Below are 19,482 nucleotides of genomic sequence, written 5' to 3'. Positions count from 1 at the left end.
CATACTGTAAACACATTTTCACAGATGATTGAGGGCTTTTAGGTTTTTTGATGGACAGAGGAATTATGAAAGCTGCACTTAGGGACAAGTTGTGCCCGAGGCAGAATCTTTTTCATTCTTTGAAATGATGAAATAGGAACTTGAGGGCTTTGGGCTATTCGGGGAGATTGATGTACAATAATGCTGATGGATCATCTGTTCCTTGTCCTTGTCCTCATGGCTCTGTTCAGAAGAGTTTGTCTTGTGTCTGTCTCCTTCATTTATCTACATTTACATGATTGATGAAAGAGACAGAATAACAGGCATAGCAATGCTCAGAACCAGGGTAAAAGGTCTCTCTGGAATTATGAAACCTATTTTATTCCAGAAACTGAATTTTCTGAGAGCAGTTAGCTTGTAGTGACAAAGTAGAATAATTGAAGGATGTGTTGCAGAATCCACTGCTTAGAGTCTGTCAGTGTACTTGCTAGGAGTCTGTCAGTGTCAAGTGAATTATGCTTTTCTTTTTTTTAATAATCTTTAAGGAAAAAGAACATGCACCTTCATCGCCTTCATATGCAGCAGCAAAGTCTAATTAATCCTGCTGCAAGATATACATTATCCCTTGGGAGAACCTACTACAGTACATATTTATTCATGTGTGCATATGCAATGTCATGATTGAAAGGAAATAGAAGCCGGATCATGAGGACAGAAAGCAGTTTTTGTGAAGATTCTTGGCTCTTTCTCATTACTTTGCAATGAGGCACTTTCCTTTCGTCCAGGCTGCAGACTCACTGTCAGCCTCCAATGTTTTTTCTCTTTCAGGACCACATCTATAAGCTGATGAAGAGTGACAGCTACCCTCGTTTCCTGCGCTCCAATGCTTACCAGGACCTCCTGCTGGCCAGAAAGAAGGTTCGTCTCAAATCTCTCTCTGCCACGTATAATGAATCTGAATTTTTCTGCATTTTTGTTTTCAGTATCACTCATTCTTTTTCACAAACCATTCAGCCATAAGAACAAAAATCAGTGCGCTCCTAGAGCTCCTAAATGTTGCAAAACAGAAAAGATAAATTTTCTGTCAGGACATTAAAGCAATAGTTTATCCCAAAATTAAGATTAAAAATTAACATTTACTTAACCTCATGTCATCCAAGATATAGATGAGTTTGTTTCTTCATTGGAATAGATTTTGCGGAATTTAGCAGTTCATCACTTCCTCACTAATGGATCCTCTGCAGTGAATGGGTGCCGTCAGAATGAGAGTCCAAACATCTGATAAAAACATGACAATAAACCACAAGTAATCCGTACAACTCCAGTCCAACAATTAGTGTCTTGTAAAGTGAAAATCTGTGGTTGTAAGAAACTAATCATTAACACGTTCTCCAAATCTATCCCGATGAAGAAACAAACTGTTCTTCCTGAAGGGCCTGAGGGTGAGTTCATTTTCAGCACATTTTTCCAAGTCAGTTATTTCGTAAGAGATGATATTTCAAGCCTTAATTTCCTTTTGACTACAAACATCAGTCCTGAACTGAATGATTTCCTTTTCTTTGCTTGCAAACAAGTGTTCAGTGTTCAGCTTGTACCTATTAAAACATACTAAGCCAACTTCATATTTACTCATCAAATGGCCTACTTACTCTACTGCCAACTTGTAATGGTTAAAAATGAGCACTTCAGTTCACTTCAGAGGCATTCTGCAGTTTGATTGTCTCGGTCCCATTGTGATTATTTCAGATTAACATAAATTTTCTTGTTATCCATTTTCTTTTATTTACTAACACGTTAACTTGGTGTTGTGCACTGCATCTTCCCCATTCCCCTCCATTAACCCCGGCTCCACAGCCTGAGACTGAGCAAGGTCGACGCACATCCCTGGAGAAATTCACTCGCAGTGTGGTGAGTGGCACCTGTTGTCTAGAAAAAAGCGACTCTCGACATTCTTTTTCTAGCTTTGTTTCAAAATCAGGTTTTCTGGAAGGTTGTCAGACCAGAATAAAATAGTATATTTGGAATTTACTGATGAATATTATAAGTTGAATCCAAGATCACAATTTTTAGACGGTACTCTTTAAAGTACACAATTAATTAATTCTAATTGTGTTTCAGGGCAAGTCTCTGACAAGTAAACGACTGACAGGCCTCATGCAGTCCTCCTGACGAGTTCTGCGGTTTGCAGTTTGTTGGGGTGGAAGGATTGTGGCCATGACGGACCACATGTATGGACCACCCTCTCTCCAAAACCCACCCAAACACCGCACAGCTACCGACTCTAGATGGCAGCATGCAATAAGTCCAAAAAAAAAAAAAAAAAAAATTCTCCAAACGGCGACAGTGCTGTCTATATCTATTAAATCAGTGACTACAAAGACCGCATACATGAATGTCAGATTTATCAGTACCATCTAGAGAACCATTTTACATTTATTTGAAATCTACAACCAAACTGCAGCAAGAACGGGACTGTCTCCCTGGATTACTGTTAAAAACATTCATTGTCAGATATGAAAACAATGTCAACGCTAAGCATTTAGATGAAGTGAGGATGTGTCTCAAATCTTCAGAGCATTCCAAAGGAGTGAAGAACTTGACAAGGGCTTTCAGTGACTGTGTTCCCTCAGTCAAGGTTTGCACAGAACTTTTCGTCATATATTTTTTGTTGGACAGTCACAGAATATGAAGAATGAAAGTGGAAATGAAGGGGTTTGGAAAAGCACATTATTATTCCTGCCATTTCGAAGAAACTAGAATTATTTATTCTGTCTACAGGCCGTGTTATACTCACCTACTGTATTAGCACATGATACTTCTAACTGAGATGAGAAAATAATGAAGAGCGATACCTTTTAGACTGTGGTAATACTGTATTTCAGGATGATTCAGAGCCCTGAATATTGCTTTTGCACAATAACGGCGCCAAGTGAGGAACGCTGGATCCCGGAGATGCGAGTCGTGCTTTGTCACTGTGTTTCCTGAACCAAACAGATAACAAAATTAAATGATTTAGGAGTGTCTATGAAGGCCTATTTTGTCACAAAAAATCAAAATGGTCCCTTCGCAAGAATTTTGATTGACAGGTGATCTGACCAATCATAACGCCGAATCCGCCATTTTTGTCCGACAAACAAACTAAGACAGAAGAGTAGATTATCGTCGCTAGACTTAAACTTGAAAAACCTTATGTATTGACATCTTTCCACGGTTGAAACAAGATACCTTCTGATGTTCATGTTGATTTCATGCTATAATGTTATATATAGGCGCTACAGTGATTTGTCACGACAGCCACAAAATGGCATTTATTGTATTTATAAATGTATTTATATACATTTTAAAGCTGAGACTTTGTTTCATACCAAAACTAACCTGCTTAGTCTTGTCTGTCACTGCGTTGTCAGTTTCCTTTTTGCGCCGCGATTTATTTTCACTGCGTTGCATTTTCACTTCAACATGATGTGTTGCGTTAGAGCACCATGGCTTGTCGGACAACAGTAATGAAGGGGGGCGGGTCTTTGCGAAGGGTCGATTATGACATAAATTGAAATTATGAGATTTCTGAGGAAAAAGTAAAAAAAAACTTCAATTATTAGATAAAAAAAGTCAAAACCTATAACGAAAAGTTAAAATTATGAAAACTGACAAAAAAAAGCAATAATTGACAAAATAATGACAAAAATGTAATAATTTAGATTTTATTTTATAGTAATGACTTAGTATCTCATTTTGACTGTTTAATTTATAATTATGACTTAAATCAAAATTATGCGATACTAAGTCATTATTGGCGTAAGTCATAATTATTACAAAATCTCAACTTTTAATGACATAATTATGACAGTGTCATAATTGTGATTTACCAAAGCAATTTATTTATTTATTTTCTCGTGTGGCAGAAATGGGGTTCCTTAAGCATCTGATATTACGGTATGTTTGAAACCAATACATTGGTCCTTATAAACTATGTTTGTCTTTGCTTTAATATTGTAGTGTGCTTAATGTCGCTCTGTGTCGGTGTTGTGATTAGTATGATGATGATGATGATGATGATGATTTGCTCTGAACACAAACATATGGGGATCACAGCCCTTCCCTTTCAACATATCAACAGTAGACTGTTTTTGTGGGATTACTACCCATTAGAAAGGTGTTTTTTCATTGAAGGACACCCAGCCGCATTTCTGTATTTTTTGCTTGCATCATTTCCTGAAGCAGCATCACTGCCAGAGACACATAGACTTACGCTGCTGGAACACATTCATTCTCTCAGTTGTCTTTAGCCCACAAATTTAAACACAGTCAAATTGCAGATCAGAAATGTGTGTGCGGCTTATATAGCACATTTCAGGTAGTTGATTTGTTGACTCGTAACTGTACATTAGTTTGAAATGAAATGTATAGCAATCCTGGATATGGAAGATGCTGTATAGAATTCTGAACGTGGAATATAACGTAGAGGCACAAGTGCCATATTCAGCACAAATCTATGCATGGAATATTTCTAAAGAGTTTTATTGCTTTTAGGCTTTTTTTTAATTGGCAAAGATGAGGATCCAGTAGATCAAGATAATGGAATGGAGGACCGGAAGTCCTGAGACATTCAATAAACATTCAGTTTGGAGAGCTCTGGAATGCTTTTTCATTTTTCTCTTCATGGACAGAATTTTATGTCACACATTTTTAGCTCAAACTGTTTGTGATGGTTCATTAAACATCCATTAAATGTTGAATTTAGCAATATACATATAGCTACAGTACATCAGAGAATTGTACTTCAATAAGCTAGATTTGACTTCCATAAAGCCAGTGTGGAAGGATTTCATAATCATACTGAACTGAGATGAGCACTGAATGACATTACAGAGGAAGGAGGTGTCTCTGCTCATCTGTTAATGTGTAAGTGCTGCTCTCTAGTGGTAAGCATGGCAGGAATCATGTGAAATCAGCAAAGGGCTTGGTTTTACTTTTATTTTTTTTATTAAAAGTTACATTACAAGGATAAAAAGGAAAAAGACAAGAAAAAATAATAATACAGAAAAAACTAAGTACAAACCGATTCTTGTGATGGCAAAGGATTAAAAAGTCAACATTTGTGTTTGAATACAGATGATTATATACAAGAAAGGTCATTGTAGCAGGCTGCATTTTTCTACTTTTGTACTAGTTTAATTCATTTTGTGAGTTGGTATAATGGAGCTGTTTCTAGCTTAGCCCCAGGTCATCGTCTTTTTAAGCTTGCTTTCAACCCAGGGCAATGAAAAGTATTGCACTTTTACTTCAGAAGGGAATTTAGCAGTGGGTTATGAAGCCTGGAGCAAAAAATCTTGAGTTAAATCCCCTTTCAAGGAGTGCAACAGTGCCCGACCACTTTTTAAGTGCCCTTGGTTCAGGTGGTATTTTCCCATAGGATTTGTAGTTCTCATTAAAGAATTATAAACTGTGAACATTACAAACTTTGATTTGAAGCCAAAGGTACAAGACTGGTACCAGACAGCTTTAATGAGGATAAAAACTATAATCCCATGAAGCTTTGTGAATGAGTCGAGCAAATTACAAAACAATGGAGAAACATAAAACTAAATAAGGGGACTTTCGTGATTCTCTGGTGGAAATGTCTTTGCAGAATCATGGATAATGTAGTTTTTCACCAGAAATTCCACTTATAAATGACAAAGGCATATGGTATATGAGTATATGAGGATAACAACATACCACCAAATACCATCAATTAACAACCTCACTTTTTTTATAGCAATTTATAAGTTTTAATTGTCGGAGAAAATGGATTGGGACTTTTATTTTGACTGCTGCACTCTATAACTGGTAGTTGTTTAGCAACAAATAACCAATCATAACCCTAACTAGCACCAGCTTCATTACATATTCATGAGCTTTGTACAGTCACAGGAACCTTTGCATTGTCTTTCATGTCAATGTTTGTGGGGAAAATACAATGTTCAAACAGAAATGAATGGAAATGCAGTCATAGCACTGCAGAAGATACCAGTTTATTATGATGGTACATTGGGGAACGAAACGAGCACATATTTAAATGAAGCACATGCTGTGTTCCTCCGATCAATATAGGTAAATATACATAAAAGAACACTAACCCAGGGTTTACAAATGTACAGTCTAGTACAAAACATGAAAAAAGATACCTGAAGGTTTATATTTAGAATGGGTTAACAATTTCAAGTGCGAAAAGTCAATGTATCAGCTGTCTGTTTTTTGTTTTTCGTCTTTGGAAAACAATTTAAAATATTTTGGATGAAAACCTGGAGGCCTGACTGTCCCATAGACTGCCAAGTAAATAACAGTGTCATGGCCCATAAAAGGTATGAAAGTCGTCGTCAGAATACTCCATCTGCCATCAGACGTGCAATCTGGATTATATGAAGCGACAGGAACACTTTTTGTAAGCGAAGAAAACAAAAATAACGACTTTATTCAACAATTCCTGTGTCAACAGTCTCCTCTGTGTCTCTCCATATCACCGTATGCTCTTCTGTGTCATCCGTGCCACAAGGATGTGCTGTTTCTACATGTATTTAGCTTTGATTTGAAAGAAAACAGCACATCCTTGTGGCATGGATGATACAGAAGAGCATACACATACGGTGATAAGAAGAAACACATAGGAGACTGTTGACAAAGGAATTGTTGAATAAAGTCGTTATTTTTGTTACATGGGGGTAAGTAATTAATGACAAAATTTTCATTTTGGGGTGGAGTATCCCTTTAAGCTGAAAAACAAATGTAAATGTGATGTAGATGACCTTTAAAATAGATAAAATGCATATCTAAAATATTCAACAGATCGCGAGATCTGGAGAGTGTTGATGAATTGGCTCTGAAAATAGAGCCTCTAATGTATTATACAGGTGAAGGAGGTGGGAATGACATGAGAGAATGTCCAGATGGAAATAGAAATGCTAATATATCACGAGCAAAGAAATACAAAATGGAGTGAACAGATGTTTCACTCAGAGAGGTATGAAGGGCTCCAAACAGGCGGATGGAACAATAGAAGGGTCTAGGACACACAAAACTGGAATGTTCCTGGAGCATAACCAGACATGTCCCACACAATGTAACGAAAGATTAAACAGTCTAATGCATTCACATTTAATAATTACAAAATGTAACCTAGAGGGAAAAAAGCTGGCTTGAAAAGGCAAAAGAAAGCATGCAAGTACTATCGTAGCACAAGGAAAAGCATTATATGATGGCTATCATGTAATTTACCAACCACACGATTGTCTGCTAAATTATATATGTAAAAGAACAAATAAAAACACTCACAACATTATTTTCCAGTCCTGAAGTCAAAGCTAAGTCCTGCTTCAAAACATGGAAAAACTATTTTTTGCCATTTAGTTTAAAGATTGCTTTCACAATAACTCTCAGATACTATGCTCTAAATGTCAACCTGAATGATGATCCCAGTAAGAAAGATGAGCTACTAATCACATTTATCCTCTTTACATCAAACAGTTTCTTGTTATGAGCCAAAAATGTCTTTTCTGGCTAGAAATCATGTGGCTTTACAAACATCATAGACACATTGAAAACATGATTAAAGTGAATAGAAACCGACTTAAATGAAAAGGAATTTGCTTTATACCACTAGTGTGTGTCTCTAAATGTAATTTTCTGCTGCTTTTATTAAAGACTTAGAGAAGAAACAGCAGATAACTTAAAAATAGCTTCGAATTGCAGCTCAGGAGCTTATGTGTGTATAAGAGGTCGATTATCACTTCATTCATTTGCAATATTATAATTATTGTGCTGGTGTTGCTATTTAACTAAGTACTTTTTATATAATACAAATCATGTTTCTAGGTAATCGGACAATCTGGACCCAACCTTCCTTTGGATTTGTTAGTGAGCAGGATGTGAGTTAGACTACCGATTGCCTAGACTTGAGAAAAATGTTTGTAACACAGAGGTAGAGGAAGACTCCACTTCACACTACTACAGGAGGAGAACTACAGAGCAAAACCAAGACAAACATCCATCCTGAGTCTGCTGTGCGAGTCTGTGTGTGTAACTGTGTAGAACCTTCTCACAACGCTTACGGCTCTCCGAAACCAGATGCCTTATCCTTCAGCAGATCGAGACACAGATGACAACTCCAACTTCCTGTGTACGAAACAGATACTAAGGTGACTCACATGTATAGCATGTGAATTTGTTTAATGTGTGACTGTTTGTTTAATGTGTGACCCGCCCACTGATTTTCACATGTAGGTAAATGACGAGAGCGGCAAACAAAGGTCTACGTAGAAACTAAAAGATAAACTTTATTTAATGAGCTTCGTTTTTAATGAAGTTCCAGACAGTGTCAGTAAGAACTTGTTCCTTTGTTTGGATCCAATGTAACCCCACACAAGTGTGATATATGTTTTTATTAGCTGATCACTATTGCTTTGCCTGTTATTAAAGATCGTTTGAGCGTTCATCAATGTAGGACACAGGCTGTCAAACATACACAACTATTAGCCAATTATAGAAGTGGGTGTTTACTTCTGAGCCTATTCAAACAGAGCGTTATGATGAGGGGGTCAAAACAGTACAGAAAATAGCCTATTACATAAAAATGACAGGGTTTTTTATGTAAAAGTCTTGATAACATTATAAGTAAACCTCAGAGAACAATACATGACCTCTTTAAATGTATTTTTATAAAAAGAAAAAATATATATACATTCATTTAACTAATTAATATTGAGTTTTTTAATTAAACGTTAAGACCTTAGCTTCCACCAAACCTAAAAGTTAAGAAATTATGGTTCAGCAGTTTAAGAGCTGAAACAATGCAATTTATTAATGATTTTAATATATATTATGTTATTAACTGCTGTGATCTTACCCTCGGGTGGCTGTGTCATGGGAGGCTTCAGGCAGTACATGTGGTATCCCCGATCACAGTCATCACAGAACAGAAGCTGATCCTACAAAATTAGAGGGCGTCACCGAGCTGAGCTCACACACACTCAGCCATATGAGCAGGCTTGCTGAAACATGCATACTAGCAACACGCTGCGTCAATAATATCAAACAAGTAAAGAGAGCTTTGAGAAATCTGAGATGTCAAAGTATTTCTTTACGCTCGCACACTATTTTATACATCCCCTAGGATTTAACACTCACATCGTTCTCTGAGGTGCCACACAGACTGCAGGATTTACACTCGATGCACTGCCACTGGTACGTCCGAACAGCCTGCATCATGTTGTCTGTGAACTGCAGACATGAAGGATGACCTGGTGAAAGAGAAAGATGAAAGAATAATCTGACAGAAAAAAAGAGAAGCTAAACTCAGAGGATTAGATTAGTTTCAGATGTACTTCACTATAATCAATTTAATTTAGAAAAACATAAATCAACATAAAATGTCATAAGACTAATCAGTAGAAAGTTTCTTAATGTAATTTATGTACTTTAAGGTGGATTGATATGCGGATGGGTGGGGGGATAGAAAGACAGCCATAGATAGATAGATAGATAGATAGATAGATAGATAGATAGATAGATAGATAGATAGATAGATAGATAGATAACATTAAAGGGATAGTTCACTCAAAAATGAACATTTTGTCATCATTTACTCATCCTCAAGTTGTTCCACACCTTTATGAGTTTCTGTCTTCTATTGAGCACAAAAGAAAACCAAACAGTTGAGGGTAGCAACTGATTTCTACAGAAGTCAATGGCTACCCTCAACCGTTTTCAGCATTTCCAGCATTCTTCAAAATATCTTCTTTTGTACTCAGCAGAAGAAAGAATCTCATAGAGGTTTGGAACAACTTGAGGGTGAGTAAACGATGACAGATTTTCATTTCAGGTGAACTATCCTTTTATATTAATGACAGGAACATGACCGAAAAAAAAAAAAAAGATTACACATGATTTATGTGGAAGGAACAAACAACAGTTTCCCCTAAACACCTCCATCTTCTGTTCTGCCCTCCACACACAGAGAGAGGGTAAGCACAGGTTTGGGAAATGCCAGATGGTTCTGTAACCTCACATGTCTGTCTTTCTCTCTCTCTCTGTCTTTCTGTCTCTTAGGGAGGTGTCAGTTCCTCGGCCTGCTCATTTCCTCAATGAAACTGTGAGAACAGCAGACTCCTCTTGCTTGGATGCCCAGTAAAGCATGTGCAGTCTTCCCAGTTTGGAAAGCATGTGGAGCCTTGGCTTGAAGTCGGATGTTATGTGAAGCTCTTTCCCTACAGGGAGTTTCATAAGAGTTGCTACCTCGTTCCTCTTCATGGCTGTGTCCCTGGTATTCACATGCAGAACTATGTTGAATATATTAAGCCACATTATGCCGACATTTAGACATACATCTTTTGTCTTGATTTAATTCTTGCAAGTGTATGGAAACATGCCTGATTTAAGGGATATTTCACCAAAAAGAATAACACATAATTTACTCACCCTCAAGCTAAGTGTATATGTCTTTTTTTCTTTAAGATGAATACAATCAAGAGTTATATTAAAAAATGTTCTGGCCTTTCTTAAGCTTTTTAATGGCAGTGAATGGGTGTCAAGATTTTGAAAAACATAAAATGAGTCCATCCATCATAAAAAGTACTCCAAGTGGCTTCATGGGGTTAATAAAGGCCTTCTGAAATGAACTGATGCATTTGTGTGAGAAAAATATCCATATAATGTCTAGTGTCCTGTCGTATGTGTTTTCACGAGAGAGTGGCATTCAAACAGATGATGTAGGATCTAGGCGTAGCGTAAGCTCCAGTGAGAATATGCTAGTCTCGCAAGAACCAACTTTTGTTTACAGCAAAGGAAAACCAGTCTCCTCTTGGCTTACATTGAAATCCTCTGACATTTTTCTTTACAAGTGTTTTGTTTTGCTCTCTCCTGTGCGCTTCAGCGTTCATCACTTCTCACCTGAGCTTACACTACGCCTACATCATTGGCTAGAGATTACGGTTTGTAAAGTTTTTAATATGGATATTTTTCTTACACAAATGCATCGATTTGCTTCAGAAGGCCTTTATTAACCCCCGGAGTCATGTGGAGTACTTTTTATAATGGATGGATGCACTTTATTTTGCTTCAAAATCTCGACCACCATTCACTGCCATTATAAAACTTGGAAGAGCCAGGACATTTTTTAATATAACTCCATTTGTATTCGTCTTATACACCTAGGATGGTTTGAGGGTGAGTAAACCATGAGGTAATTTTCATTTTTGGGTGAACTATCCCTTTAAGATGTTGATCTTGATGCAATATATATAAATTCTATCTAAAATAACTTAAATATTTTATTTGCAATATTTTGATAAAGTTCTGTTAGTTGCATTGAAATTATAGACTACATTGGCCCCCAAATTTATTTTGATGCAAGCCATACTTAAACATGTATAAATGTCTAATGTAATGCATTTAGAAAATATAAAGCCAAGTGTTATTTATGAAAATTAAATATGGCACCTTTTTCAAGTTAAACATTTCACAATAACAACTTTGCTAGGTTTCAAATTATAAGACAACATATTATTCAAAATTAAGACAGTTTTAATAATCTTCATGTGAACTTGAGGGAGCTGACTTCATAAATGCACTAGAATGACCTTGAACCAGTTAAAAATGGCTCATAAAAGTGATTTGTTCTGAGATCATGTTTAGCATCATTTATTTGCAGACTTGGAGTGATATTTTAGTGTCGTTCAGACATTTTTAAGTGTGACTAAAGTGTACAAATACTATTCAAGGTCACTTGTCCCCTGTTTTCCTTCCTTGAAACAAAATTAACTCAAAGAGTAATTCATAAAATGTAAAATGTTTAATGTTTTTCAGTAACAAAATCCAGTGAAAGACTTGCAGGCTGACATTTGGAGTAACAGGACTCAGCAGCGGCCACAGCATGGATGACAGGTTGCATGAAGTGTGTTCTGTGTGTTTGTGCCACAGGTCTTTATGACACAGAAGCAGTTACAAGCATCATCTCTAGCCATGTTGCCCTTTGGCTTAGTATTAAATGAACTAAAATTTGAATGTTAAACATTGAAACATTTCCTCAAAGTTTAGACATCAAAACACTGGGAGAAATATCATCAGGAACTGTTATAGAACAATGGGTTTAGCCTGCAACAGTTTGTGGGCATATATACATTATACAATATCTTAATAAATGATATTAACGTTTTCAAAAAATGAACGCCCTGAAATAGAGACAAGATCGAAAGCATTAATACGGAACAGTTTCAATTGAAAAGTGACACATGAGTTCACCATAACAATAAATAGAAGAGCTTTAAAGAGCAAATATAGCTAATTTTGTTCATACAAAATGGATACACTGAAATATCCCCATATTAACTGGGTGACGTCCCTGTGGCTAATGTGTATTGTGCCTTTTATTGCATGTATTCTGTTTTCTAGTTCACATTTACTGCATTTTCCTATTGAACGTAGGAAGCTTATGTGCTTGAAATCCAGTGTATTATTATTATTTGCATTTACACATACACAGTCAGACAAATCCTCAGAGCTGGATCTGTTAACAGAGGTGAATGGTCCAGATTTTATTTGCAAAACAAAGCCTTCATGAGAATCATTGCACATACGCTACAATTGTACCCCTTCTTGTACCTGTCATTTAAGGAGAGTTTCCTGAATAGTAAAGGGAAGTTACTCCAAAAATACGAGTCCTATTTCTTCTTCTTACTCAACAAAACTAGGGAGAGGCCAAGTTGCATGTATCCTCCAGCAAACATGGGAATTCAAATTTCATTGTCATTTTTCGTTCTTGTTCTTGTAGCTGTCCTGAGAAAGGAGGAGAGATGGACATTGAAATGCCAACTGGCTCTTACCTCTGCAAACTGTCCTCCCTTCCATCTGGATCCAATCAGGGCCTGGCCTCAGCCCATACTCTGCCTTCTCGTGATCCCTTTCTTTGCAAATATTGTATTTATCCAGAGGTAGGAAGAAAAAAACCCTCTTCACTATCTGACCTACAGATACATGTTGAGTATTTTCTCCTCCGTGAGGTTTGAAATTCTTTCATTTCTATTTCTAAAGTAAATTTCCACACAGTAGGCAATTTATCTTACATGGCGAAGTGTAATCCACACATCCCTGGAATTTTCCAAGACGGAAAACTAACAGTCCAGAAGTAATGGCTCCTCCGATAACTAGCACCTCTCAGTATACAGAAGTGTGAAGCAATAAAAACAACATTCCTTAATTTATAAAAGGCTGCAAATTGTCCTTTGAAAGCAATTCCTGAAGTTGACATTGTGTCTGGAGTTGTGAATCCGTTATGCATGCTGCTGCAAAACAACAGGAAAAAAGGAAAAAGAAAAAAAAAACAGGCAGCAGACACATGCCAAAAGTTTCTCTGATGCTGTTTTCTTGGGCTTCTCCTTTGTCTATCTGTACTGAGGTGAGCCTGTGCTGTCGTCGGACAGAAGCCCGTCCAGGTCGTCCTCCTCAAAGCCGTGAAAGGTGGATGCCTCGCTTTCTGACGTGTCGCCGAACATGTCCAGAAGTCCGCCCGTCCTCCTCTTCGCCCTGGTCCCACCGACGCGATCAGCTGACATGCATGACGGACATATCAGCATCACAGTGGAAACACACACAAGTAACACTGCAGTCAGCTAGGACTCACACTCCTCTGAGCTTTGGACAACTTGCAGTCTTTGCTGTTACTCATACATTAAGGGATTACGGCTTGCATGTCTGATTGCATGAACATGTGTTTATCTCACTGGTTGTAGATTAAAGTTGCAGCGCATTAATAGCTGTAAGTGAATCATGAAAAGGGATAGATCACGCTAAATGAAAATTCTGTCATTATTTACTCGCTGATTGATGGAACACAAAGTCTTACAAGTTTTGAGGTGAATAAATAATGACGGAATTTTCATTTTTGTGTGAACTATCCCTATAAACTTTTTTTTTTATTTACTGAAGAATACATCATTTGGTCTCTCCCTGTTCCTGCTATACCATTCGATTATGAGAAGGCAATGGATCACACAGCCAAGAAAGAAAAACATAAAGAATGGAAGCATATGAGCAAAATAAATATGAGAATATTTTGCGCACATGAACTGAGATAATTGATAATGCCCTGAACAGTTAAGAATTTTAGGAGTTCCAGGATCATTTGCTAGCAAAAGCACTTGTGTAAAAAAAAAAAAAAAAAAAAACCCAAAACACAAGCACTAAAGGCCACGTCACATATAAATGCTCATTCTCAACACTGCAGGATTTGGCTCACATGTCTGACACAAACACAATACACATTCTAAATGCAAGCATGGGAATTTTTTTTTTTTTTTTTATCAGATTTTTTTTTTAAAGACCAATGTGGATTGGTTGGGTAATTACAAAGAGCAAATATTCTCAGGTCTGCCACCTTGAAAACGTTTCGCATCTAAGCAATCTAAAATGTAAGATGCTTCTGGACCTTGTATTCTTGGCATTAGCCATAAAAAACGGCATGACTTAACAGTTTCTTCCGTTTCAATCGAATCCCATGACACTCCCACAGCAGTTTCACAGAATTGCACCTGCTTTCCCTTCCAAATCTAATTAGAATGAACTGTGATCTAGCCTTGGTCAAAACAGTCAGAGCAGAAAATGAATATCAACTAGATGATTTTTACTAAGGCCTATATGTCTTTTGTATGATAACAAAATCTTAGCAGTAAAACTCAACTTTTTATATTAGAAAGAAACAATAACAATTTTTTTTTAAATATATTTAAATTCTTTATTAATTAAACAAAAAAAGGGAAAAATATATACTATTTTTTATATTTATATTATTCATTAATTTTATTTTCATTATTTTCACTATGGTATCTTTTGTTGCACAAAAGATACTTAAGTAAAAAAAAAACGATATATTAATTATTTATTTTCTCATTGCACATGTACGGTAAATCCAAAAGTCATGCAGTCAGTCTGTTACTTTCATATTGTGGTATTTGTGCTACCTTACTGATTACAATTTTAGTAATTTATACTGGAATTCATTTTTAAAATGACCGAGCGATCTCTCCTCACATGTTGCTTTTAATCAGCATGTTTGTAAATACTGCAAGAATTCATGAATAAACATCAAGACTGCAACAGATAAACAACTGCATGGAAACAGTGGTAATCTGCCCATCTCTGAACTACTGTGCTGCTTTCCAGGACACAGATTAAGGCCCCGTTTACACTAGTGCGTTTTCGTTTTAAAACGGCGTTTTAGAATGAAAACGATCCTAGTCTACACTGGCGTTTCCGCTGCGTTCCAGAAACGATCTCCGTTTACACTACACAACCTAAAACGCATGTCACGTGACCATGCGCGGACGCGTCTATGTGCTTGGAGTGATCGAATGGGGAATCTACCTATACATCTATGGGTACAACGCATGATGTTATTGTTTACACGGTTGTCAAGGATACGCAGAGCGAATGTGGGAAGCCATGCCATTGTTTTCAAAAGTCTCCGTTTTGGTCCGTTTACACTGAAACACAACCCCGGAGTTTTAAAAACGGGGTTTGCAGCATTTTCAAAAGTCTCCGTTTTCGAGACTTCGAGGGTCGAAAACGCCAGAGTAGTGTAAACAATAGGCGTAACCGTAGCAAAAGTTATGCATTTTAAAACGAAAACATTTTAAAAGTGTAAACAGGGCCTAAGTCTAGTCTGGGTTTAAATCACTTCTAATGGCAACTCTCCATTAAAAAGCCTTTCTGGTAGAATTAATCAGTGTCTGGGAAATCATTTCTATATGACACCATTATGCCAAGCCAAACCCAAATCACAACAACTCAAAGAAACAAACATGCTCTAGCAAAAAACATGAAAAAATGGGATATGCACAAACAAGCTAATGAAATGTGCTATTGATGCATGACATGATAAAGCATTAAATGGGATCTTTTGGTGGATACATATATACCAAATATGGGTTTTATTAAATGTACTAAAGCTTTTTCAGATCAACTAAAAAAACTTGTACTTGTAAATGTATATAATTATTTGGTGTTTTACTGCTGTGTGTAAAATTTTCACATTTAATTCTCTTAAAAGCAAGAATAATGTGTGTGTATAATGCTCATTCTTTTCTGCTTCTTTTAAATAGAAGACTAACATGTCTTTAACCTATTACGTCAATAAAACTAACATCTGAATTGTAGACAAAGTCTTATTGACCTGAAATACAGATACTGTAATCTGGCCCATTTTAGAGCACCACAGACTCTTACATTGATTACAGAGAGAGAGAGAAATCTCTGAATACTTTTACTGACTACATCTGGCAATTCATTCAAAAAAAAATCTTTCTTTTTATAATTTAAACCAGATTATTATTGGCTATGCCAGTAAACATCTCCCTCAGAGTGAAATTAAAACAAGATGGAGGTGAAACTACCCTTCTTGATCTAACATGGGCAGATACTGTAACTGTCAGTAATAGAGAATACAGTGATGTGAAGGGACTCACCAGAGCGGCCGCAGTCTGAACAGGAAACCAGCTCCTCAGCATGGCCTGTCTTCCTGTTAGAGCCTGAGTCTCCCAGACAGAAGTCACAGTAGTCATTAGGGATGATCGTGCCATCAGGCCCTTTCTGTGCTGTAAAAATAGTACAAATTAAAAAGGGGAAGAGAACATAGAAGAACAATGACCTACTCCAAACCCTAGATAACTTGGAAAGTATTACTTTTATTATTTTAGACATCCTAAAATTGTAACATCATGCACACTGTAGTATTAAAGAATATAAATAGAAACATTTGTGTTTGCTATGTATTTATTTGCTTATTGAATACTAAATAATATCAATTAGAATATAATTAGAATATTTATATTGAATATGTTGAGGAAGTTCACTAATGTTTGGAATAGAGCAAATGCTACTAACTGTAGTTATGCTAAAATTCACACTTGGATGTTAACTATAGAAATAATTTATGTTACAATTATTTTACCATGTTTAAAGTCACTATGTAGCATAAGTAGCAACAGATTATTCCCTCATATTGTAACATACAACTGAGTGAAATGGATTACCGAAAAAGAACACAATTTCATCCATCGGTTTGTTGATTGAATGAAGGGAGGTCTAAAAGGTGCAGAGTTTAAGCGGACTAAATGATATCTGGTAAACCCCACCAGAAAAGAAGTCTGCCGTTTTATTGGAAGATCGAGGTATTACATTTATTTAATTGAAAAATTATGAGATCATATATCATATATATATATATATATATATATATATATATATATATATATATATATATATATATATATATATATATATATATATATTTTTTTTTTTTTTTTTTTTTTTCATCATGCTTTTTTTTGGGTTTTGTTTATGGTTGTTAAGGTGCCATTAGTTATGAATTTTTCTTCATTTTATAAGTAATTTGCTGCTTATTTAAAGTTAGTAAGGTAGTTAAGTTTAGGTATTGGGTAGGATTAGGGATGTAGATTATGATCATGCAGAATATGTGCTTTATAAGTACTAATAAACCGCCAGTATGTTAATAATATGCATGCTAATAAGCAACTTGTTAATAGTGAGAACTGGTCCCTATACTAAAGTTGTTTAAATAAAACATATGAATGGATGAACTGTTTACAATAATGTTATTAAAATGCAATTAGAAAACAGGCACAACACAAAAAGTAGCCCACAATAAACACAACATTCATAAAATGTCTAAAATCTACATGATATATTGAGTGCTAGATATTAAAACACTTATTTTACAATTCAAAGGATATTAACTTACGTTTGTGATTCTCGTGGTGGACAGGAGGAGATTGGGGGATTTCAGCTTCTCGTTCTTCCTCACCCTCCTCTTCAGCAAGGTGAGTATGGGTGTAATGGTAGCTTAGTCCAGGGCGGTTTTTGTAACGCTTCCCGCAAACTATGATAGAGAACATTAGTCATGATGAAATTCATTTTACTGGCAAAAACTTTTTATTGAGTCTCAAATAAGTTATTTTAATAATCAAGCTGGGATGCTAACACACATCTAAGGAATTCACAAAAGCAGCTAGCTGTGGAGTCAAAGCGCTATCACAAAATCTACATTGCATGTTCTCAGCCAGTGAGAGAGACATGCGGGGTGTAAGAACAGTGTTTAAGGCACAGTATTAGCACTGCAACCCCACAGTGTGTCTTCATGAACATGTACAGGTGCTGCTGGGCATTGTAGCAAGTGCTCTGCACTGACTGTACCTGTAAATAGTAGGAATTCACAAAGTGTAATTGGTAATGTGACCACCTCAGAGCAAAACTATACTATTATATTAAGTAACACCTCTGTTGAATGCGGTCAGAATCCATCACTGATACTGTATGTTTTGGGTGCAATTATGTAGCTTTTACTATGGTCAAATGCTATCCAACTGTGATCTGATAACTGAAAACACATGTTAATGCCAGTTAGCTGTTATTGAACATGTTGGTTTATGTTGTTAAATTATTTAAAGCTCAGCACAGAAAATATATGTTTCTTTCTACAGGTGGATGCAGTAAACATGTCAAGCATCTGTGGGTTGCAGACTGCAATACCAGCAAGGTAAGGACAATATTTTCACAGTTCTAAATTATCTCACTACAAATCTATAAAAAAGGATGGACAAACCAAGGAAAGCATGTGTACAGAATTTGAAGAAGATCAAAACTAGGAAATTTTTCTTTGATTTATAAAGACAATAATTACTAACTGTCAGGTCCCCGGGATAACAGAGGATTCAAATGCAGAGAAGTAGGTGAAAAACTGAGATTTATTTCTCACAAGGCAAAATCAAAACAATAGGACAATCACAAAAACAGCTAACTAGTTCTTGGGGACTACAGGGGCTGTGAAAGCTGTCCCAGACCCAGCGTTCACACAGGACAGTCGACCAGAGAAAAAGCGAGGCAATGCTGTCTCTCCTCACTAGGTGTCCTGGGGTAGAGTGAAACAAGGGAAGTGCTTGAATAAAAGCACTGATAACAACGTGAACACGAAACACACCAAACAATCTTCTCACAAGGAAGAACAAGAAAGCAGAGGTTATAAAGGAAGAGGGTATGAGCGACAAGTGAGGGAGAAACAGCTTGTGATCTGTTCACCCCTGCCGCAAGATCAGCACTGATTTCCCAGGTCACAGGCTGTCGAAAGTGATGGGACAACACAGAGAACAGAGGGAGCCAATGAGGCACCCTGAACTGTGACAGTACCCTCCCCCTCATGGCCCGGAGAACTCACCATGATGCTGGAATTGGTCGATGAGAGCACGATACAGAACGTCGCAGGCCCGAGCCCAGCATCTCTCCTCCGGACCATAGTCCCCCAGGTATTGGTGACCTCTATCCTTTAGCCTCACATCGATCAGCGGCTGTACAGTATAAGCCGGCGACCCCTTGATGAGTCTAGGAGCGGTTGGTCTGGGGCAAAGTGGGGAGCGAATGATGGGCTTGATCTTAGACACATGAAAAACCGGGCAGATATTTTTA

At 36.7% G+C, this 19,482-nt stretch overlaps 2 protein-coding genes across 7 annotated transcripts in view; one reads left to right on the top strand and one right to left on the bottom strand.

The window, feature by feature from the left end:
• LOC109084348 (regulator of G-protein signaling 6-like) overlaps nucleotides 1-2,346 on the top strand; it is a 65,079-nt gene extending 62,733 nt beyond the window's left edge. For 3 of the 4 annotated variants that reach the window (XM_042746220.1, XM_042746221.1, XM_042746223.1), the window contains exons 16-18: nucleotides 808-897; nucleotides 1,834-1,887; nucleotides 2,098-2,346. In XM_042746220.1, coding sequence (XP_042602154.1) covers nucleotides 808-897; nucleotides 1,834-1,887; nucleotides 2,098-2,148 — 195 coding nt within the window. In that variant the 3' untranslated portion in view covers nucleotides 2,149-2,346. The remainder of the gene's footprint in view (nucleotides 1-807; nucleotides 898-1,833; nucleotides 1,888-2,097) is intronic. The other variant, XM_042746222.1, reaches the window with a different exon arrangement.
• Nucleotides 2,347-6,574: 4,228 nt separating this feature from the next.
• dpf3 (D4, zinc and double PHD fingers, family 3) overlaps nucleotides 6,575-19,482 on the bottom strand; it is a 36,826-nt gene continuing 23,918 nt past the window's right edge. The window contains exons 8-12 of one of the 3 annotated variants that reach the window (XM_019099026.2): nucleotides 17,765-17,902; nucleotides 16,470-16,598; nucleotides 9,142-9,254; nucleotides 8,861-8,942; nucleotides 6,575-8,130 (exon numbers count right to left, since the gene is read on the bottom strand). In XM_019099026.2, coding sequence (XP_018954571.2) covers nucleotides 8,063-8,130; nucleotides 8,861-8,942; nucleotides 9,142-9,254; nucleotides 16,470-16,598; nucleotides 17,765-17,902 — 530 coding nt within the window. In that variant the 3' untranslated portion in view covers nucleotides 6,575-8,062. Of the gene's footprint in view, nucleotides 8,131-8,860; nucleotides 8,943-9,141; nucleotides 9,255-11,784; nucleotides 13,556-16,469; nucleotides 16,599-17,764; nucleotides 17,903-19,482 lie in introns of those variants that run through there. The other 2 variants (XM_019099027.2, XM_042746104.1) reach the window with 2 other exon arrangements.

This window comes from Cyprinus carpio, chromosome B20 (genome assembly GCF_018340385.1).
Source record: "Cyprinus carpio isolate SPL01 chromosome B20, ASM1834038v1, whole genome shotgun sequence".
Lineage (NCBI taxonomy): Eukaryota > Metazoa > Chordata > Actinopteri > Cypriniformes > Cyprinidae > Cyprinus > Cyprinus carpio.
The sequence above is the reverse complement of the archived record's forward strand: the minus strand, read 5'-3'. Positions and strand labels throughout refer to the sequence as shown.